Raw genomic sequence first — 23,602 nt, forward strand, 5'->3', positions numbered from 1 at the left:
GGGGCAGCGGTGGAGGGGCTTTCAGATTTTGTACGTAATTTGGGAAAGAGAGGGGGGGGGGCTGTGAAGAGACACACATATTGTAAATTGCTTTCTAAGTGCTGTGGGATGTAATCTCAATGTGAGCCCCTCCTTGCTGACTCCCTCCCTCCCACACGTGCAAAATCCACTGGATTTCAGACCATCCTCTCCTACTGGGGTCTGACTCTGCTACATGAGAGAGGTTAGGGATACTTAACTCTTCCACCATCTCCTCTGGTCTCTGCTATCACTTTGCAGCTTTCCCTTTTACATGTACAGAAGATGGATTTGCAAAGATATCCCTCCTGGTTGTGTCTACTGAGTCTTTACATTGGATTTGTCCTGTGCTCCAGGAAAGCTACTACCCCTAGGAGACAAGGTAATGATTACTACTATCCTTTGATGTGCAGTAAGGGCCTATCATGTGATCTCAATGCAAACTTTCAATTAACAGATGTAGCAGAGCTGAATTCGTCATCGTGGTTGTATTTCTTGCTCAATGTGAAACATTTTATGCGGTAGGTTTACCTGCAGTACTATCTAAAACTGTAAATGCCAAATGACAAACTCAGCTCTGCTACGTCTGGAATTGTTAAAAGGCTAATGAAGAAGGGAGGGATAGTTGCATTGTGGGGTGTGGGAGAGAAGTTTATGTAAACTCTTGCTTGGGATGTTGCAGGCAGCTCCGGGCATCTGTGGTTAATCAGAATGGAATATAATAGAGACATAGTGGAGGTTCTTTGTGTGGAAATGTGCCGGATTAGCGCGGTGTTCCCATGCAGCGGTTTCCTGTGTCGGGGGGTAGGCTGTCAGTCCGGAGCATCCAGTTCTTGCAGAGGTTCCTGACCATCCTCTCATCTGCTTTATAACAAATGTGTCTGCCGAAGAGAAACAAACGACTATAAAATGTATCATACATCTATTACTTATGTATATTGTGTATATAGCCCCGACATATGCTGCAGCGCTGTACACAGAATGCATCATACATCTATTACTTATGTATATTGTGTATATAGCCCCGACATATGCTGCAGCGCTGTACACAGAATGTATCATACATCTAATACTTATGTATATTGTGTATATAGCCCCGACATATGCTGCAGCGCTGTACACAGAATGCATCATACATCTATTACTTATGTATATTGTGTATATAGCCCCGACATATGCTGCAGCGCTGTACACAGAATGCATCATACATCTATTACTTATGTATATTGTGTATATAGCCCCGACATATGCTGCAGCGCTGTACACAGAATGCATCATACATCTAATACTTATGTATATTGTGTATATAGCCTCGACATATGCTGCAGCGCTGTACACAGAATGCATCATACATCTATTACTTATGTATATTGTGTATATAGCCTCGACATATGCTGCAGCGCTGTACACAGAATGCATCATACATCTAATACTTATGTATATTGTGTATATAGCCTCGACATATGCTGCAGCGCTGTACACAGAATGTATCATATATCTATTACTTATGTATATTGTGTATATCTCCCCGACATATGCTGCAGCGCTGTACACAGAATGTATCATATATCTATTACTTATGTATATTGTGTATATAGCCCCGACATATGCTGCAGCGCTGTACACAGAATGTATCATACATCTAATACTTATGTATATTGTGTATATAGCCCCGACATATGCTGCAGCGCTGTACACAGAATGTATCATACATCTATTACTTAAGTATATTGTATATATAGCCCCGACATATGCTGCAGCGCTGTACACGGAATGTATTCCGTCACACGTGTTCTGTATCTAGTTGATCTAGTTGAACTCACAAGTCATCTAAAGCACAAACATACTGATGGTAACCTCATAACCGGCTGATCTGACCAATAAGGTAACATTCATGAAATAATAATCTATCTATCTATCTATCTATCTATCTATCTATCTATCTATCTATCTATCTATCTATCTATCTATCTCTTTCTTCTTTTATCTATCTATATCATATCATATCTATCTCACATCTTTTTTTGCTCAGTCACTTTATCTGCAACTTTCTAATATACATTGTATATTCTATGTATCTATATCATATCTATTTAGCTATGGCTCTTTCTGGCTATCTATCTAATCTATCTATCTATCTATTGATCGACATAAGTAGACTACAACAACGCTCAGGCAATGCAGAAGGGGCAGGGCCCTTCTTATAGTCCAGGGTGCTCATGGGCTAATTTGGGTATTTCAGTGCGCACGCTGGCCCTTTAAGACCGGGCACAAGCGTGCGTGCGCACCCCACGGGACACAGCAGAGCAAAGCAGAAGTGAGCGTTGGCGTCTCCTGAGGAGGAGATGCGGGCCAGCACTCACTGATCCATGGCAGCGGCCATCAGGAGGTGAGTAAACCTGACGTCCCGCGTCCATGGGTGTTACAGTATGCCCCCTCTTACGCCCCCTCCTCTTGGGAACAGAGCGAGAGAGAAACTTCTTCAGGAGGGTAGGGGCATTGAGGTTCTCCTCTGGCTCCCAGGACCTCTCTTCAGGACCACTCCCCCTCCAATCCACCAAATAAAAAGTTCTTCCTCCCACTCTCTTGGTGTCCAGGATCTCCTTAACCTCAAATGTATCCAATGAACCGCTAGAAGCAACTGCAGGACTAGGAATCTTGGTTTAGCGGTTCTGGACCACAGGCTTCAGAAGGGAGACATGGAAGGAGTTGGAGATCTTGAGGGTAGGAGGCAGACAAAGCTTGTAGGAGACATGGTTGATCTGTTGGAAGATCTCGAAGGGTCCAAGGAACCTGGGACAAATTTGTATGATGGCACCCTCATCCGGATATTTCTGGAGGACAGCCAGACCTTGGTACCTGGAAGAAACTGGGGGGGGGGTTCTCTTCTCCTTGTGTCTGCCTTACGTTTCATGTGGTCGACCGCCAGCAGAATGGGGGATCGGGTCTGCTGCCAGATCTGCACTAAGTCCCTAAAAGCAGAATCAGCTGCGGGCACTTCGGACGTAACGGATGCCGGGAGAGGAATTCGTGGGTGTTGGCCGTAGAAAATGAAGAACGGTGTAGTTCTTGTGGACTCGCTAGTATGGTCATGAACGAGAACTCGGCCCAATGAAGAAGCTGCACCCAGTCATCATGGTGCTTGGAGATGAAGTGTCGTAGGTAGATCTTCATGATATGATTGATCCTCTCGACTTGACCATTGAACTGGGGATGGCAGGCTGAGGAAAAGTCCAACTTTACATTGAGAAGTTTACAGAGAGCTCTCCAGAAACTTGAGGTGAACTGAACTCCCCGATCAGACACGATATGCCGAGGTAAGCCGTGCAGGCGGAAGATGTGTTGGATGAAGAGGTTGGCCAGTCGAGAAGCAGAAGGTAGACCGGTCAGCGGAACGAAGTGAGCCATCTAAGAAAATCGGTCTACCACCACCCAGACAGTACTGCATCCCGCAGGGGGAGGCAGATCCGTAACAAAGTCCATTGCTGTATGCTGCCAAGGAGCATCGGGCACAGGCAGCGGCTGGAGCAGGCCAGCAGGTTTGGATTGAGCAACCTTGTTGGCTGCGCAAACCGAGCAGGATGAAACAAAGTCCATGATGTCCTTGGGCAGCGTGGGCCACCAGAAATTATAGGCAATGAGATCTCGGGTCTTACGTGTACCCGCGTGACCTGCCAGTCTGGAGCTGTGTCCCCAGAGGAGGATTCTCCCTCTGTATGCCAGGCGCACAAAAGTCCTCCCCAGAGAAATGTCTCTAATTTGCAGGGGGTTGACAGAGACAATGCAAGACGGATCAATAATATTTTGTGAAGACTCCATGGTGTCCTCTGTCTCAAACGACCTGGATAAGGCATCGGCCCTCACATTCTTGTCGGCTGGACGGTAGTGGAGCTCAAACTGGAACCGAGCAAAGAACAGTGACCACCTGGCCTGACGAGGGTTCAGCCGTTGGGCCGTCTGGAGATAGGTGAGATTCCTATGGTCAGTGAATATCAGGATGAACTGCGCCCTCTAGTAGATGTCTCCACTCCTCCAGGGCCAATTTGATGGCATTAACTCCCGATCCCCAATCGAGTAGTTGCGTTCTGTGGAAGAGAAGAGTTTAGAGTAATAGCCACATACCACTGCCTTACCCTTGGAACCTCTCCGTAACAGAAGTGCACCAGCACCAACAGAGGAGGCGTCCACCTCCAACAAAAAGTGTAGAGAAACATCTGGATGATGGAGGATAGAGGCTGACGTGAAGGCACTCTTCAGGCTATTAAATGCAGATTCCGCCTCTGGAGTCCAAACCTTAACGTTCATGCCTTTTTTGGTGAGGGTAGAGATAGGAGATGTCAGTGAGGAGAAGTTTGGAATGAACTGTCTGTAGAAATTAGCGAATCCCAGGAAACGCTGTATTGACCTTAAGCCTTGAGGACGTGGCCATTACCTTATCAGGATCCATCTTGAAGCCTTGATCCGAGATGATGTAGCCCAGGAAGGGTAGAGCATTTCTCTCAAACACGCACTTCTCCAACTTGGCGTACAGGCGATTCTCCCTTAATCGCAGCAAAACTTGACTGACATGTCTCTGATGAGTCATCAGATCAGGAGAAAAAATCAAGATGTCATCAAGATAGACCACAACACAAACATAGACGAGGTCACAGAAGATGTAATTAACGAACTCTTGGAAGACCGCGGGAGCGTTACACAGGCCGAAGGGCATTACTAGGTATTCATAGTGTCTGTCACGGGTGTTAAATGCCGTCTTCCATTTGTCACCCCGGCGAATCCGGATTAAATTATACGCCCCACAGGTCTAGCTTAGAAAATTTTTGGGCTCCTCGTATACGATCGAACAGTTCTGAAATCAATGGCAATGGATATCTATTTTTTTACCGTGATCTGATTGAGAGCATGGTAGTCGATGCAGGGTCACAGAGACCCATCCTTATTCTTGATGAAGAAGAACCCGGCTCCTGCCGGAGAGGAGGTCTTCCGTATGAAGCCCCTCTCCAGATTCTCTATAATATAGGCGGACATGAACTGAGTCTCTGGCAAGGAGAGAGAATATACCCTACCACGGGTAAGGGATGCATCAAGAATCAGCTCGATAGCACAGTCATACGCACGGTGTGGGGGCAGCGTCTTCGCCTCCTTCTTGCAGAAGACTAGGCAGCGGTTGAGGCACTCGGAATCCACCTGGAGAACCTCCCAAGAATTCCAGTCCAGAACTGGGGCATGTAGTCGGAGCCAGGGCAGGCCCAGCAGCACAGGGTTGATGGCCTTAGACAGGACAAAAAAAATTAGATGAGCTTGGAATGAAGGGCTCCCACTTGGAGCTTCAGTGGCTTGGTCATAGCTACAACCGGGTCTGGCAGAGATAGTCCATTCACAGAAGCAACAGTCAGTCTTATCTCCAGAGGGGTTGTGGGCAACTGGAGAAGATCCACAAGGTCTCTCTCGATCCGCAGCTATTTTCATTCAGAGTCCAGATAGGCAGAGACCCGGTGTGTCTTTTCGCGGGACACTATGGTCACGGGGATGGAAAATTTAGAAGAAAGCCCTTTTTCACCCATGGTTTTCTCTCCAACAAACCCTGGGATTTTTGGGGGCACATACACACAAGATGGCTTCCGAGGCCGCAATACAGACAGCGTCCCGAAGTCCGTCGACGTTGTCTCTCCTGGGTAGACAGCTTGAGATGGTCCATCCTCAAAGTCTCCTGTGGAGGAACAGCTGATGAGGACAGCAGGGGTTGTTGCAAAGTAGGAGCCGGGCTAGGGAGTTTTCCCTCCCGACGGGCCTCTTGGAACAGTTCTCAGATCCTTATGTCAATCCGGGTGGCCAGAAGAATGAGGTCATCCAGGGTAGATGGCAGATCTCGAGCGTCCTTAATCTTAGGAGACAGTCCCTGCGAGAATATAGCCACCAAGGCCTCATTGTTCCACAACAACTCTCCCGCCAGGCTGCGGAAGTGGATGGCGTACTCGCCCACGGAAGTGTCTCCCTGGCAAAGGTTCAGCAAGGAGGCAGCTGCCGACGAGACTCGTCCAGGCTCCTCAAACACCATGCAAAATGTCTGTAGGAACCCCTGGAAGTCACGGATCTCTGGTCCTTGTCTCTCCCAGATAGGGTTCGCCCATGCTAGAGCCCTGCCAGTGAGTGGAAAGATGATGAAAGTGACCCTTGCGCCATCAGTGGAAAATGCTTGTGCATACAGACTGAAGTTGATCTGGCACTGGTTCAAAAATCCCCTGCAGGTCCTCGCGTCTCCATCATAGCGATGAGGCAGCGGCAGAGAAAATCGGGGATCAGCACTGCCATGTGGTGTAGTTGGAGGGTCTGTACTGCCAGGAGGTGTAGTAGGAGGAAGGGCAGCTTGCACTTCCAGCCAACGTGCAATAATGTTCAATGCCTGGAGGAGTTGGTCCTGTCGAGACCGACAGTATAGCAGCTGGCCAACAGGGTACTAGTCAAAGTCTATAGTTTGGATAGGTGTACCTGTGGTAACCTCTGACAGTAGATGGGACCTTGGAAGCAGGCAGACACCAGGCGTGGTGTAACCAGGAAGGCGTTGTACACCACACAACACGACTCCAACTCTAAACGGTACTTGAACCAGGATAGTATGGGACACAGGATACAGGTAGCAGGAACGGGAACACTGGGAACTGGGAAACTTTAAAGGGACCATTTCCCGAAACGAACATAGGTAAACGACAACAACGCTCAGGCAATGCAGCAAGGGGCAGGGCCCTTCTTATAGTACAGGGTGCTCATGGGCTAATTTGGGTATTTCAGTGCGCACCTGAATTAGATACCCAAATAACGCTCTACGGGACACAGCAGAGTGAAGCATAAGTGAGCACTGGCGTCTCCTGAGGAGGAGATGTGGGCCAGCGCTCACTGATGATACACTATCTATCTATCTATCTATCTATCTATCTATCTATTTCTCACATCTGTCTTTCTTGCTAAGTCACTATATAATGAGCATTTCTGCAACTTTCTACTAGAGTTTGTTTAGCAAATCCTAACTATTTTCAAGATCTCTGTTTACCAGAAGTGAATAGGAACATTTTTGTTTACATCCAGAGACTAAATAATAGACCTCTTTTTCTCTCTCTCACTTTATCATGAGACTTTCTGCAACTTTCTAATATACATTGTATATTCTATGTATCTATGTATCTATATCATATCTACTTAGCTATGGCTCACTCTATCTATCTATCTATCTATCTATCTATCTATCTATCTATCTATCTATCTATCTATCTATCTATCTATCTATCTATCTATCTATCTATCTATCTATCTATCTATCTATCTATCTATCTATCATCTATCTCTTCATCATCAGGTGAAGTTTATGGTTTCTTTAGCTCTTGGTCTAGTGATAGCCGCGGTCATAAATAGATAATTCACATTAGCCAAATAAATTGTGATATTTTGCTGTTGCAGGAATGGGATGTGGTGATGTTTGTCTGACCTAAGGAAGTTGAATAGGAGTCGTGTTATAGGGATTTAAAAGGGACACCCGTCATTTGTGTGTGTATTTTGCACTAAGTGGCCATTGTCACTTGCTAATAACAGCGGCTAACACGAGGATGACAATTACAGTACAATGGCAGGAGGGGGACTTCATTATAACACCAGGGTGTCCTATAAGCTATTCCATCTGCTTACATAAGGGGTTAAATCAAGGCAGCTGATAAAATACTGCCATTCCCAAAAGCTTTGTATGGTGTGATTAACCCCTTCCAGCACTGTACATGTACGGCACTAAAAAATACTTCCTGCACTATGGCGTACATATACATCGCAGTCAGACACGCTATCACCTGACGGAGCTGTATCAGGCAACGATCGGAATCGGAAATAATACCGATCCCGATCGTTTAACCCCTTAGATGGTCGCTTGTTTGTCATCAATGTGCTGATTGGTTTGCTGAGTAGCGGGGGGAGGGTTGAGTGAGGGGCTCCCAGGACTGCCATTACTTTGTCCTTATTAGTCCCTGCATAATACATGGCTGTAAAGGATCTGCCAGACACAGCTTCTGTGTCGACTCCCGTGGTTACTCAGTCTGCACCTGCTCCTAAGTTTGATAGAGTGACTCGATCATCTACCACTCGGGCTGGGAGGCTGAGAAGTGGGAGAGCCTATCACGGCCTGGCCAGATGGAGCTAGCTCCCGCCCTCTGTCTATTTGTACCTTCGTTTCCTGCTTCTCCTTTTCCTGTGATTCTGCTGGTTTCCTGGCTCTGCTGCTGCTTGTACTATTTGTCCTCTGCTTCATACTGACCCTGGCTTTACTGACTACTCTCTTGCTCTGCATTTGGTACCTCGTCCACTCCTGGTTTGACTCGACTTGTTCACTACTCTTGTTGCTCATGGTGTTGCCGTGGGCAACTGCCCCATTTCCCTTAGCTTCTTTGTACCCATGTCTGTCTGTCTGTCATGCACATAGTGAGAGTAGGGACCGTCGCCCAGTTGTACGCCGTCGCCTAGGACGGGCTGTTGCAAGTAGGCAGGGACTGAGTGGTGGGTAGATTAGGGCTCACCTGTTTGTCTCCCTACCCCGTCATTACATAATCACAGGCCCATATACCTTTTCTACCCTGGTCCCTGACACACTATGGACCCCCTTGAGACCCTGGCTCAACAAATGCAGGGCCTCTCCCTACAGGTCCAAGCCCTGACTCAGAGGGGCAACCTGCATGATGCTACCCTGGTAGTGCCCCCCACCTCACCTCTTGAACCCCACCTCAACTTGCCTGACCGGTTTTCAGGGGACCGGAAGACTTTTTTCTCCTTGTAGGCTCTATTTCCGTCTAAAGCCCCACTCCTCAGGTTCTGAGAACCAGCGAGTGGGTATAATTATGTCCCGGCTCTTGGACGGGCCCCAAGAATGGGCCTTCTCCTTGGCTCCCGACGCCCCTGAGCTTTCCTCTGTTGACCTTATTTTTCTGCTCTCGGGCTCATATATGACGAGACAGACAGGACTGCCTTTGCCGAGAGTCAGCTGGTGACCTTACGTCAGGGTAAGAGACCCGTTGAGGAGTACTGTTCGGACTTTAGGAAGTGGTCTGTAGCTTCTCTGTGGAATGACCCTGCCTTGAGGTGCCAGTTTAGATTGGGTCTGTCGAACGCCCTGAAGGACCTGTTAGTTAGCTATCCCTCTTCTGACTCTCTAGATCAGGTAATGGCTTTAGCGGTACGTCTTGACCGACGTCTCAGGGAACGACGACTTGAACGTTTTTGTGCCTTCTCCTCTGGCTCCCCCATGATGGCTCCCGAGGTGCTGTTGCTTCGTTTTTCCACGGAAAACTCGGATGAACCTATGCAACTCGGGGCCTCCGTGTCTCCCCAACAATGTAGAGAGTTCCACAGGAAGAATGGTCTCTGCTTCTACTGTGGGGATGAAAAGCATCAAGTGAACAACTGTACTTGGCGCAAGAATAAGCAGCTGGAAAACTTCCGCGCCTAAGTGACCATCGGGGAGGTCGCTTGGGCGCACAGGTATTTCCCGTATACATGAAACCTAATAAGATCATGCTTCCCTTTCAGGTCTCTTTTAGTGGTAGGTCTGCTACCGGCAATGCCTTCGTGGATTCAGGGTCTTCTGCTAATATTATGTCTGTGGAATTTGCTATGTCTCTAGCTATGCCATTGATTGAATTGCCTAAACCTGTCCCGGTAGTGGGTATCGACTCCTCTCCTCTTGCTAATGGTTATTTTACGCAGCATACCCCTGTTTTTGAACTCCTTGTTGGCTCCATGCATTTGGAGCAGTGCTCCGTACTGGTGATGCAGGGATTATCGTCCGATTTTGTTTTAGGCCTACCCTGGTTGCAGATGCATAATCCCACGTTTAACTGGAACACTGGGGATCTTACCAAATGGGGTAATGAATGCATGACGTCATGCTTTTCTGTTAATTTTATTTCTCTCCCTGAGGAGGTGAACACTCTACCTGAGTTTATTTAGGACTTCGCTGATGTTTTTTCTAAAAAGGCCTCCGAGGTGTTACCTCCTCATAGAGAGTACAATTACGCAATCGATTTGGTACCAGCGGCTAAGCTCCCTAAGGGTAGGATATTTAATCTCTCTTGTCCCGAACGTGAAGCCATGAGAGAGTATATCCAGGAATGCCTGGCCAAGGGTTACATTCGCCCCTCTACTTCTCCGGTAGGTGCTGGCTTCTTCGTAGGGAAGAAAGATGGTGGTCTTAGGCCATGCATCGATTACCGAAACTTGAATAAGGTCACTGTAAGGAACCAGTATCCCCTTCCGTTGATTCCTGATCTCTTCAATCAGGTCCAGGGGGCCCAATGGTTCTCTAAGTTTGATCTACGGGGGGCTTATAACCTTATCCGCATCAAAGAGGGGAATGAGTGGAAGACTGCGTTTAACACGCCCGAAGGTCATTTCGAATACCTCGTTATGCCCTTTGGGTTGTGTAATGCTCCCGCGGTCTTCCAGAATTTCATAAATGAGATTTTAAGAGACTACCTGGGGGTATTTCTTGTAGTGTACCTTGATGACATACTGGTGTTTTCCAAGGACTGGTCCTCCCACATTGAGCATGTCAGGAAGGTGCTCCAGGCCATTCGGGAAAACAAACTGTTTGCTAAAACCGAAAAATGTGTGTTTGGGGTGCAAGAGATACAATTTTTGGGTTAAATCCTCACTCCTCATGAATTCCGCATGGACCCTGCCAAGGTTCAGGCTGTGGCTGAATGGGTCCAACCTGCCTCCCCGAAGGCGTTACAGTGCTTCCTGGGGTTTGCTAATTATTACAGGAGATTTATTGCTAACTTCTCGGTCATCGCTAAGCCTCTTACGGATCTCACTCGCAAAGGTGCAGATCTCCTCCACTGGCCTCCAGAGGCGGTCCAGGCTTTTGAGGTCCTTAAGAAGTGCTTTATCTTGGCCCCAGTGCTGGTTCAGCCTAACCAAATGGAGCCGTTCATCGTAGAGGTTGACGCCTCCGAGATGGGAGTGGGTGAAGTCTTGTCCCAGGGTACCAGGTCCCTCACCCATCTCCGTCCCTGTGCCTACTTCTCCAGGAAGTTCTCACCCACTGAGTGTAACTATGACATTGGCAACCGTGAACTCTTAGCCATTAAATGGGCATTTGAAGAGTGGTGCCACTTCCTGGAGGGGGCTAGGCACCAGGTAACGGTCCTTACCGACAACAAGAATCTGGTTTTCCTAGAATCTGCCCGGAGGCTAAACCCGAGACAAGCTCGATGGGCGTTATTTTTTACTAGATTCAACTTTTTGGTCACCTATAGGGCTGGGTCTAAAAATATTAAAGATCCTGCCCACAGGTATAATCATTTCCTCTGTTGATTCTGACCTAGTCTCCGAAATTGCGGCTGATTAAGGTTCAGCTCCCGGGAACCTTCCTGAGAACAAGCTGTTTGTTCCCCTGCAATTCCGGCTAAGGGTACTCAGGGAGAATCATGACTCTGCACTACCTGGCCATCCAGGCATCCTGGGTACCAAGCACCTCATTGCCGGAAACTATTGATGGCCTGGGTTGCTAAAGACGTTAAGGCCTATGTCTCCGCTTGTGAGATTTGTGCTAGGTCCAAGACTCCCAGGTCCCGACCAGCGGGCTTACTATGTTCTTTGCCCATTCCCCAGAGACTTTGGACCCATATCTCGATGGATTTTATCACCGATCTGCCTCCATCTCAAGGCAAGTCGGTGGTGTGGGTTGTAGTAGACCGTTTCAGTAAAATGTGCCACTTTGTGCCCCTCAAGAAACTACCCAATGCTAAGACGTTAGCTACCTTGTTTGTCAAACACATCCTGCGTCTCCATGGGGTTCCTGTCAATATTGTTTCTGACAGAGGGGTACAATTTGTTTCATTGTTTTGGAGAGTCTTCTGTAAGAAGTTGGAGACTGATCTGTCCTTCTCCTCGGCCTTCCATCCTGAAACCAATGGCCAGACTGAGAGGACTAATCAGTCTCTAGAACAATATTTAAGGTGTTTTATCTCTGACTGTCAATATGATTGGGTCTCCTTCATTTCCCTCGCTGAATTTTCTCTTAATAACCGGGTCAGTAACTCGTCAGGGGTCTCCCCCTTTTTCTGTAATTTTGGGTTTAATCCACGGTTCTCTTCCGTTTCACCTGGTGGTTCCAACAATCCCGAGGTAGATGTCGTTCATCGGGAACTGTGCACAGTCTGGGCCCAGGTTCAGAAGAACCTAGAGGCGTCCCAGAGCATACAAAAGACTCAGGCAGATAGAAGACGTTCTGCTAACCCCTTATTTGTGGTCGGGATCTGGTGTGGCTGTCTTCTAAAAATTTGCGCCTTAAAGTCCCGTCCAAAAAATTTGCTCCCCAGTATATAGGGCCGTACAAGGTCATTGAAGTCCTTAACCCTGTCTCCTTCCGACTGGAGTTACCCCCGTCTTTTCGAATACATCACGTGTTTCATGCCTCCCTCCTTAAACGCTGCTCCCCGTCCTTGGCTCCCTCGAGGAAACCTCCGGTCCCTGTTCTCACCCCTGAAGGGGTAGAATTCGAGGTGGCCAAGATTGTGGACAGCAGGATGGTCCAAGGCTCCCTCCAGTACCTAGTTCATTGGAGAGGATACGGGCCTGAGGAGATGACTTGGGTACCCGCCCGGGATGTTCACGCTGGGGTATTGCTCAGGAGGTTCCATCTTCGGTTCCCCAATATGCCAGGTCCACCTAGAAAGGGTCCAGTGGCCCCTCATAAAAGGGGGGTACTGTAAAGGATCTGCCAGACACAGCTTCTGTGTCGATGCCCGTGGTTACTCAGTCTGCACCTGCTCCTAAGTCTGATAGAGTGACTCGATCATCTACCACTCGGGCTGGGAGGCTGTGAAGTGGGAGAGCCTATCACGGCCTGGCCAGACGGAGCTAGCTCCCGCCCTCTGTCTATTTGTACCTTCGTTTCCTGCTTCTCCTTTTCCTGTGATTCTGCTGGTTTCCTGGCTCTGCTGCTGCTGTTTGTACTATTTGTCCTCTGCTTCATACTGACCCTGGCTTTACTGACTACTCTCTTGCTCTGCGTTTGGTACCTCGTACACTCCTGGTTTGACTCGGCTTGTTCACTACTCTTGTTGCTCACGGTGTTGCCATGGGCAACTGCCCCATTTCCCTTAGCTTCTTTGTACCCTTGTCTGTCTATCTGTTGTGTACATAGTGAGAGTAGGGACCGTCGCCCAGTTGTACGCCATCACCTAGGACGGGCCGTTGCAAGTAGGCAGGGACTGAGTGGCGGGTAAATTAGGGCTCACCTGTCTGTCTCCCTACCCCGTCATTACAATGGCGACATAATAGGTGTGTTATCTTTAGGCCAGTTCCAGAGACTTTCTTTACTTTTTTTCGCTGTAAGTTTTCGTTTTTTTGTTCAAAAAACGCTGTGGCCAGATAATACAAAAGTGTCACTTTATGTGGTAATAACTTGGGAATGCTTTTACCTATCCAAGCGATACTCAGATTGTTTTCTCGTGACATACTGTACTTTATGTTAGTGGAAAAATGTGATCAGTAAATTCATTATTTGTTTGTGAAAAACACCAAACTTTAGAGAAAATTTGCAAAAATTAGAATTTTTCTAAATTTAAATGTATCTGCTTGTAAAACAGATAGTAATACCACACAAAATAGTTACTAATTAACATTTCCCATATGTCTACTTTATATTGGCATGGTTTTTTGAACATCCTTTTATTTTTCTAGGACGTTACAAGGCTTAGAACTTTAGCAGCAATTTCTCACATTTCCAAGAAAATTTCCAAAATCTATTTTTATAGGTACCAGTTCAGTTCTGAAGTGGCTTTGAGGGCCTTATATATTAGAAACCCCCATAAGTCACCCAATTTTAAAAACTGCACCCCTCAAAGTTTTCAAAACAGCATTTAGAAGCAGAGTAGAAATTAAATTTACAAATTAATTTTTTGGGTCGGAAAATCCAATTTAATCCATTTTTTTCTGTAACACAAAAGGTTTTATCAGAGAAACGCAACTCAATATTTGTTGCCCAGGTTCTGAAGTTTTTAGAAATATCCCACATGTGGCCCTAGTGTGGTAATGGACTGAAGCACAGGCCTCAGAAGCAAAGGACCACCTAGAGGATTTTGGGGCCTCCTTTTTATTAGAATATATTTTAGGTACCATGTCTGGTTTGAAGAGGTCTTGTGGGGCCAAAACAGTGGAAACACCCCCAAAAAGATACCATTTGGCAAACTACACCCCCAAGTAATTTATCAAGGGGTATAGTGAGGATTTTAACCCCACAGGTTTTTTTCTGAATTTAGTGGAATTAGTCCGTAAAAATGAAAATCTAAATTTTTTTCCAATAAAACTTAGAAATTATCCATTTTTACAAGGAATAAAGAAGAAAAAACACCCCAAGATTTGTAAAGCCATTTTTCCTGATTACGGCAATACCCCATATGTGGTAATAAACGGCTGTTTGGACACACGGCAGGGCGCAGAAGGGAAGGAGCGCTATTTGGCTTTTGGAGCTTACGTTTTTGGATTGGTTTTTCGGTGTCATGTCGCATTTGCAAAGCCCCTGAGGGACCAAAACAGTGGATACTCCCTAGAAGTGACCCCATTTGGGAAACTACAGCCCTAAAAAGATTTTGTCTAGGGGTATAGTGGTCATTTTGATCCCATAGGTTTTCGGCTGAATTTAGTGTAATTAGGCCGTCAAAACTTCTATAGTTTTTTTTTGGTTTTTTTTACGCCATTCACCGTGCATTGTAAATGACATATTTAATTTATTCTGCGGGTCGATGCGATTACGGCGATACCATATGTATATAGGTTTTTTATGTTTTACGGTGTTTGCACGATAAAATCACGGTTTTAAAAAAATTATTTCGTTTTTGTGTCACCATATTCTAAGAGTCACCACTTTTTTATTTTTCCATCAAGAAAGCCGTGTGAGGGTGTTGTTTTTTGCGAAACAAACTGTAGTTTTTATTGGTACCATTTTTCCCTATTTATGCAATTTTTTGGGAACTGAAGTGACTAAAAATAGCGATTCCGGTATTGTTTTTTTATTGTTTTTATGGCGAATAAATTACATTATATTTTTATAGTTCAGGCCGTTACGGACGCGGCGATACCAATTATGCATAGTTTATTTTTATTTTTTCTAATAATAAAGGACTTTATAAGGGAAAAAGGGCGATTTTTTTAAATTTTAATATTTTGAAATTTTACTTTTGTAAATTTTTTTGTAACTATTTGTAACTTTTTCTTTTTTTAGCCCCACTAGGGACACGAAGATCCAATTGTTGGATCGTTGTAATAATACCCTGCACTACTTAGGTATAATACCCTGCAATACATATCAGTTTCACACTTCCATAGATGGCAGACCGGAAGCCTTTGTTAGGCTTCCGGTTGCCAAAGCAACAATCGGCTCCTGCAATCACGTCGCGTCGATGACGTGCATTTAAGGGGTTAATTGGCGTGGATCACGGCTGTGATCCGACTCGATGTTTTCCCCCAGTACGAAGGTTTGCTAGTAGCTGCCTGTACTGGGAGATGCCGGGCTGCGGGGAGTGCCTGTGCGCTCCGTTAGGAGCACACGTAGATTAACGGGCTGCAGGCACAAGGACCAGTGCTGCATCCCATTAATCTACGTTGGGTGGTCGGGGATATTGTAACATCTACATACACAGCGATTTTGTTTTTGGCTTTTTTTTTTTTTTAGCATTTTTGGGGTTAGTGGTGTTTTTATCAAAATGCAACTTGATTTAGGTATGGATATTTTTCTAGCGTTTTCCTCTATAGGCTTCAAAAATACCAGAAAAAATGATTGTACAAAATGTGACAAAAAAAAACAGAGGTGGAATTTCTAACTTAGGTCTCATCAACAAGGCCATATTACAGCTACGATTTTTTACCGAGTCGTAACAGGTGTCCCATATACATGTATGAGACCTCTACTGCCTCCGAGTTTATTTGTAGGCATACAGAGGTATGTCTGAAAAACAATGGTGGCATGTTCCATTGGACTCTGTATGTACGGAGGTATAAAAGGTAGCAATGTATCTAGTGGAGGAACTGCATTGTTAACACATGGGGAATGTATTAAGTGAATGAGTGAAGAATTGGACCAAGGGTCATGGAAAAAGCACGGTGGGCAAATAAACACCAGGCCCCTCTGTCCTGGATGGCAAAATCTGGTACCATAAAAGAAAGCTCATTTTGATTTTTAATGTGGGGTCACCTCTCTTCTATTCACACACCAATACAATTGAAGGGAACATTTTCCCAACTATTGCACAACTGTCATAACTCAGTAACATTTTCTATCTAATAGTGGAATGCAAGTGAAGAACAATAGTGTCACGTCAGATAAATTTTGCAATTAACTATTAAGCTGGCCATACAGTTGGAGATCGCCATCAGGATCCATGCACCATTATTGACATCCCCTATCAATATTCACATTATTTCTCCAGTCGTATGGGAAGATCTGTCTGTGTAATATTGTTGTAATGAATGGCATCTCAACAGATCGACTCTCGGGGCTGGCCTTACGTTGGATGATTCCCTGTGCGGTACCTTCTGTTGGCGCCCTATTCACATAATGTACTGTCATACAGTGTACAAATAAACATACTATATAGTAACTAATGATAAGTGCCATACAGTATGAAAATAACACAGCTTTATGTCGGTCAAATAACACTTCAATACAGTTACCCACAATGTTATACAGTGCAGCCATCACGATCATACACTGAAAGAATGATAGATACTGTACAGTGCCTAAATAGAAGTGCCACACTGACAAAGTAAATACTGCCATACAGTGCTCAAATAACACCACATTATAGTGCTCAAATAACACCACCTTACAGTGCTCAAATAATACCGCTGTACAGTGCTCAAATAATACAGCCATACAGTGCTCAAATATTACTGTCATATAGTGCTCAAATAATGCCGCCATACCGTGCTCAAATATTACTGCCATAGTGTGCTCAAATAATAGCACCATACATTGCTCAAATAATACTACCATACAGTGCTCAAATAATACCAACATACATTGCCCAAATAATACTGCCATACAGTGCTCAAATAATACCGCCATACAGTGCTGAAATAATACCACCATACAGTGCTCAAATAATACCGGCACACAGTGCTCAAATACATATAGTGTTCAAATATTACTGCAATACATTGCTAAAATAATACCAACATACAGTGCCCAAATAATACCAACATACAATGCTCAAATTATACCGCCATACAATGCTAAAATAATGCTACCATACAGTGCTCAAATAATACCGCCACACAGTGCTCAAACACCACCTTACAGTGCTCAAATAATACTGCCTTAGGCCTCATGCACACGACCGTGCTCGTAATTGCGACTCGTAATTACGAGCACGGCCGGGCACGGCCGGCCACGGGCAGCCGGCCGCTTTTGCGAGCCGTGCTCCCATTATAAAGTATAGGAGCACGGCCCGTAAAATGAAAAAATAGAACATGTTCTATTTTTTTAACGGCACGGGCACCTTCCCGTGAGAAAACAGGAAGGTACCCGTGGCTAACAGAAGTCTATGCGCCCGTTATTGCGGGTCGTAATTACGACCCGCAATAACGGGTGTTTTTACGGTCGTGTGCATGAGGCCTTACAGTGCTCAAATAATACTGACATACAGTGTTCAAATATTACTGCCATACCGTGCTCAATAATACCGCCATACAGTGCTCAAATATTACTGCCATACAGTGCTCAAATAATACCACCATACAGTGCACAAATAATACCACCATAAGGTGCTCAAATAATACCGCCCTACAGTGCTCAAATAATACCGCCATACAGTGCTCAAATATACCGCCCTACAGTGCTCAAATAATACCGACATACAGTGCTCAAATAATACCAGCATACAGTGGCCACATAACCGCTCCATATATAAAGTAATCTATTACCAGTGCTATACAATGTCTAAATAATACTACAGCTATACAATCAACATTAAGAATAATGGTAGTCGCAAGCCTCTGGTGCTAGGCCATCTATGATGTCCCCATCACAGGGGCATCTGCTGTGCCCTGTTCTATGCTATGAGTTTAACACCCATAAAGCTGGCCCTGTCAACTATGAATGACTAGTGACTAAGGGTGTGTGCATCATAGAGGCAGCTCGTGTGGCTGTTATGGGGCCACTGGAGAAAGGGGGTCTAGTTTAGGTTGGCCTTATCCCTTCTTTTAATGATTGACGAGAACCCTTTCACCATTCAGCAGGTTCTACAAAGTTAGCAAACAAGGTTGTGGGAAATCAATCTAAGGATTCTGGGAAGGAGAAGCACCAAGTCCTCCTGTCTCAGGCGGTTAGAGGTATGATGGTGTCAAGTTATACCTTACAGAACCCCATTATAATCTTTGCTATAGGGCCCCCTCACCTGTATGTACGCCCTTGATCACTAATGAATGACCAGTTTTGCTCAAATGTACCTGGTTACATGCATTGTGGGAAATTTACAAATACTAGCACATCATATGAGCAGATTACCAGTATCACTCCACTATGCAGCGAGTACCCCTCCCCTATATCTATTTTATTGGGTAAAATGAAGATATCAGTAATTGAATATATGAATGATGTTAAAGGGGATCTCCGCTTTGGACAATCTCTACTTGTTAGAAGGGTCCCTTGACAATAAGCTAATCACATAGTGGCCCCCTGCTGTCAACTCTCAGCAATCAGCTGTAATCTGTGGGGATACCTATCAGTAAGTGTTCAATTTCCCTGCAGCGCCACCACAGGGGAAATTAAGCATTACACAGTGCCCATTTATATCAATGTGTTGTCTGTGTAATACAGGACAGGACAGGTCCTCCAGAGAGGGAGACACTCTTCTTTGTTACCACTCTCCCCTCTGACCAAGACATGAGGATCCTGAACATAGGACCCCGACCTCTATTAACCCAGAATTCCCTAAAAGGGTGTATGACAACCCCTGTTCCCTTTGAAGAGTTACATATGCATTGGGGTCCTAGAGCTTCAAGTTAAGCCTCTGGTTTACCCCATTTCTATTACAATAAGTTTCTTTTAGACGCTCCCCCTCCTCTAATTCTGACCTTAAGGCACTGGCGTATCTTCATTATTAGATGCTCCACTTGGACAGTCGTGAACTTTGACGGTCAATTGAAAAGTCAATAGATTCTCAGCATGGAGTTCATTCAGAGCCTCAGAGTACACAGACTCACATTATGCGGCCACTTTGCAGCTGTCTCAATGCAAGTTACAAAAATAGTACTGATATTCTGCTGTCTCTTCGAAGAAAGTGCATTTTTTTCCTGAGTGCTTTTTGTGTTTTATGAATCCCTGGCATCCGTAATTGACATAGATTGTGCATTTGTATATTTTACCACGGTGCTGAAGCAAGAAGGGCCATTACTGCTCCATATACAGATACCAAGATATCTGTAAGTTTCTAACAATGTCTAAAAATTTTAACAGTTTTCAAGATTTCTGTTGAATGGCTAACATGTAATGCTACATTCTTCCTGCAGAGGCCACTGTTTAAATGTAAGACCAGGTGGAACTTCATCCAGCGATAACAACTGATCACCAGGGTTTCTCTTTTAAGCCAAACCCATGGCGATCAGTTCATCATTGGGTCAGTTTCAGTATAAAAAGGGGTCGTTATGTTGAAATAACCCCTTTAAGCTCCCATTGAAATAACCCCTTTAAGCTCCCATAGGATTGTCTAGACTAGAAAGAATTGTAGCAAACCCCCAGGCAAAATTGTGGTTATGCAGGTATTCCTTTGAGTATCATGAATGTGTTATGACTGGGAAATTTTGGTCACAAAGGCTGGACATTGCTATGTAAAATCTCCCCAGCCTCTGTCCCTGTTTACAGTTAGCAGATAGCTTTTTCTTGTTCCTGCTCCCCTTCGCCCAGTCTTGAATGCTGCTTGCATGATTTTTTGTGTAATATTCCTATAATTCCTGTTGCCCGTGAAGACGAAATCTAGAATAAGTCTGTGTAGGAGAAGGAGAGACAGTGCATTGTATAGCAAAACTAAAATTATAAATATGATGGTGTACATGGAGTAATATTACCTGGTGCCCGCCAGTTGTGCCGCTGTGCCGTGGATCCGCCGATTTAGGGTCCCCTCTGTATTATCTCAAAATGGCCAAAGTGGCAACTCCACCTCCACTCACTGATCATCTCAAATTGTAGGCAGCAGTAGATTCGAAAACAGTGAGGTCTTTCAAGTCATTAAAAGGGTTGTCTGACAAGAAGTGTCCATATGCCTTGATAGAGCATTTGGATGTCAGGAAGGGGGGCCCACGTTTGGAACCCCCACTATGTGCCGGAGTGGAGGACCACTAACAAGCCCTAGACTTGGGCCAAATTTGCTGCCATGTAATAATACATTTTCCCTGTAGTGCCCGATATGTAGAGGCCATATTTTCTATTAGGAGATATGGATATCATAGAGGGGATCACCCACTTGGGACTCCCCTCTTTTAGCCAAAGTGGAGAGCATATAAATAACCTTATAGTGCTCAATTATCAGCATCATACAGTATGGTTCCAAAAAATAGTGCCATAGGATGGTCATATAACACTCTTTCATATACCGCCATACAGTGCCCAAATAGTACCATCATACACATGTAGCCATTTTTATCTGGACTTTTAACTCATTAAATACACAGTGGCAACAAACTTTAACTTGACTTTTTAAATGGCTTTTCTTGTGTGATATCACACTGCAGCAAGTTATCACAGTCAAGATAAAGATGGCTACATCTTTACACTCACCAAATAAGTTGTATACGTAAAGTAATCTAATAACAGTGCTATACAATCAGTGGCGGATTAAGTGTACCTTGGGCCCTGGGCTGTTGACACAACTTGGGCCCCCTCCTTCCCCCTCACACGCAATTCAACCCCCCCCAACCCGCTGACACTGTACCCGTCAGTGCCACTGACCTGACGAATACAGGTTTTAGCACTAGATACAGCTGCTCTGTATTCAGGATATAAAGCAGCTGTATCTCGAAAAGTAAAAATCATTTTTAATAAAAGTATTTATAAAGTTGCACCAAACACACTGATACACTGTTTTATTAACCCCTATCTGCACGAGTAAGTAACTATACGTCATCGCGGGAGGTTACTTCCCGCACGAGGACGTACAGTTACTGAGTTGTTTCCAGTGCACACTGTTGGCGACAGTGTGCACCGGGAACCGGGAGGTCAGCTGTCGCCGACAGCTGACACTCCACCCTTGCCGGCCAGTGGTACTTTGCCGCTGATTTCGGCAAATTAACCCCTTAAATGCGGTGATCGGTTGCAATTGCCGCATTTTAGGGGATTCTAGCATATCGGCAGACCCCGGTCTGAAATTGCGGGGTTTGCAAACGGAAGCCAAACAATGGCCTCCGTGTCTGTCATGGACGGAAGCCCATCAGGACCAACCTCCGGCTGGTCCTGATAGGCTTCCTGTCAGAGTGACAGGAAGTCACTGTGTCGTTCCCGATGCACACTGTCGGCGACAAGGTGTGCACCGCGAACTGGGAGTTCAGCTGTCCCCGACAGCTGACACTCCAGTGTTGTCGATCAGCGTCTCATCGCCGCTGATTTCGGCAATTAAACCGTTAAATGCGGCGCTTGATTGCGATCTCCGCATTTAGGAGGTTTGTAGCACATCAGCAGCCCCTATGCAATTGTGGGGGCTGCTGATGCTTGTGATGGCATCCGGAGGCCAGGCAACGGCCTCCAGGTCTGCCATGTATGGAAGCCTATGAGGACCAGCCTCTGACTTACTGTCAGAGTGACTGTGACGTCACACTGACAGTTGGAATACATTACACTACTAGGTAGTGTAATGTATTCTAGTAGCGATCAGAGCTGCAGGTAATAAAAAGAAAGTGTAAAAAGTTAAAAAAAAACTTTAATAAAAATGTTTTATAAAAGTGTAAAAATAAAAGTTTTTGTTTTCCTATAATAAGTAATTTATTATAGGAAAAAAATGAAAACGTAAAAAAAAGAACACATATTTGGTAACGACCCAGACTATGAAACTATAATGTTATTTTTTCCGCACGGTGAATGCCGCAAACAAAATAAATGGAAAACTATATCAGCATCACTATTTTTGGTCACCACCCCTCCCATGATATAGAATAAAAAGTGATCAAAAAGTCGCATTTACCCCAAAATAGTACCAATAAAAACTACAACCCGTCCCACAAAAAACAAGACTTCCCACAGCTTTTTTGTCTAAAAAATAACTATATACATATGGTATCGCTGTAATCGTACCGACCCGCAGAATAAATTAAAGTTTAATTTATTGCGCACGGTGAACCCTGTAAGAAATAAAGAATTTAAAACGCCAAAATCGCAGTTTTTTGGTCACCTTAGCTCTAAAAAAGATGTAATAAAAAGTGATCAGGAAGATGTATGTACCATAAAATGGTACCTATAAAAGCTACAGCTCGTCCTGCCAAAAATAAGCCCTCATAACGCTCAAACTACCAAAAAATAAAAAAGTTCTGGATGTCAGAATGTGATGATACAAAACAATTTTTTTTTTAACGAATAGTCTTAGGCCTCATTCACACGGCAGGGTTTCCCGGCCGGGTGCCGGCCGTTCAGAAATCGGCCGGCACCCGGCTGAATTAGGAATAATAGACTCCTAATGGGGCTATTCACACGGCCGATTTTTTGACGGCCGGGAAAACCGCCCGTCAAAAAATAGGACATGCTCTATTTTCACCCGGGTACCCGGCCGCCCGGCTCCCATAGAAGTCTATGGGGCCGGGTAATACCCGGCCATCACCGGGATGTGTCCCGAGTGACGGCCGGGTTTTCCGGCTCTTGCGCTCTATCTTCTCCTCCTCACAGCACAGAGTGCATGTGAGGAGGAGGAGTTGATGCCATTCTGACGAATGGCATCGCTGTACACGGTGTGGCAGGGTCGGGGTGTACAGCAGGTGGAAGGGAGCGCTGCGCTGGCTCCCTTCTCCTGCTTGTTAAAAGCGCCCTGGCCCGGCGACACCTTTGATGGCGCCGCTAGCAGCTGCAGCAGCTGCTGCGGCTGCTACTACTGTAGCGACGCCACTATAACAGAGCGGGGAGGTATCTCCCCGCTCTGCTATGTGCTAGCCGCACTTAGCTCCTTGAAGGAGCGGAATCCCCGTGTGTTCGGGGATTCCGCTCCTGGACAGAGCGCTTGATGTCTCTGTCCATATCTGGGCAGTGACATCAGGGGAAACTCCTGAAGCGGAATCCCCGAACACATGGGGATTCCCCTTCAGGAGTTGCCGATGATGTCACTGTCCGGATCTGCCCGGCCCGGCACGGATGCATAACTTTATGCAAACCGGCCGGGCAGAATGCCCGATTTTACCGGCCGGCACTCGGGCTCGGACGCGACCTGGTCGTGTGAATCCCGCCTTAACTTTGTAAAAGTAGTAAAATATAAAAAAAGCTATATAAATTTGGTATCACCGTAATTGTATTGAGACGCAGAATAAAACTAAAGTTGTTGTTTTTACCGCACGGTGAAAGACTTAAAAACAAAACCCC

At 45.5% G+C, this 23,602-nt stretch overlaps 1 protein-coding gene across 1 annotated transcript in view; it reads left to right on the forward strand.

Annotated features, from left to right (window-relative positions):
* Window positions 1-246: 246 nt before the first annotated feature.
* LOC142691891 (pikachurin-like) overlaps window positions 247-23,602 on the forward strand; it is a 121,949-nt gene continuing 98,593 nt past the window's right edge. The window contains exon 1 of the mRNA XM_075847597.1: window positions 247-400. Coding sequence (XP_075703712.1) covers window positions 304-400 — 97 coding nt within the window. The 5' untranslated portion in view covers window positions 247-303. The remainder of the gene's footprint in view (window positions 401-23,602) is intronic.

Source organism: Rhinoderma darwinii, chromosome 1 (assembly GCF_050947455.1).
Source record: "Rhinoderma darwinii isolate aRhiDar2 chromosome 1, aRhiDar2.hap1, whole genome shotgun sequence".
Taxonomy (NCBI): Eukaryota; Metazoa; Chordata; class Amphibia; order Anura; family Rhinodermatidae; genus Rhinoderma; species Rhinoderma darwinii.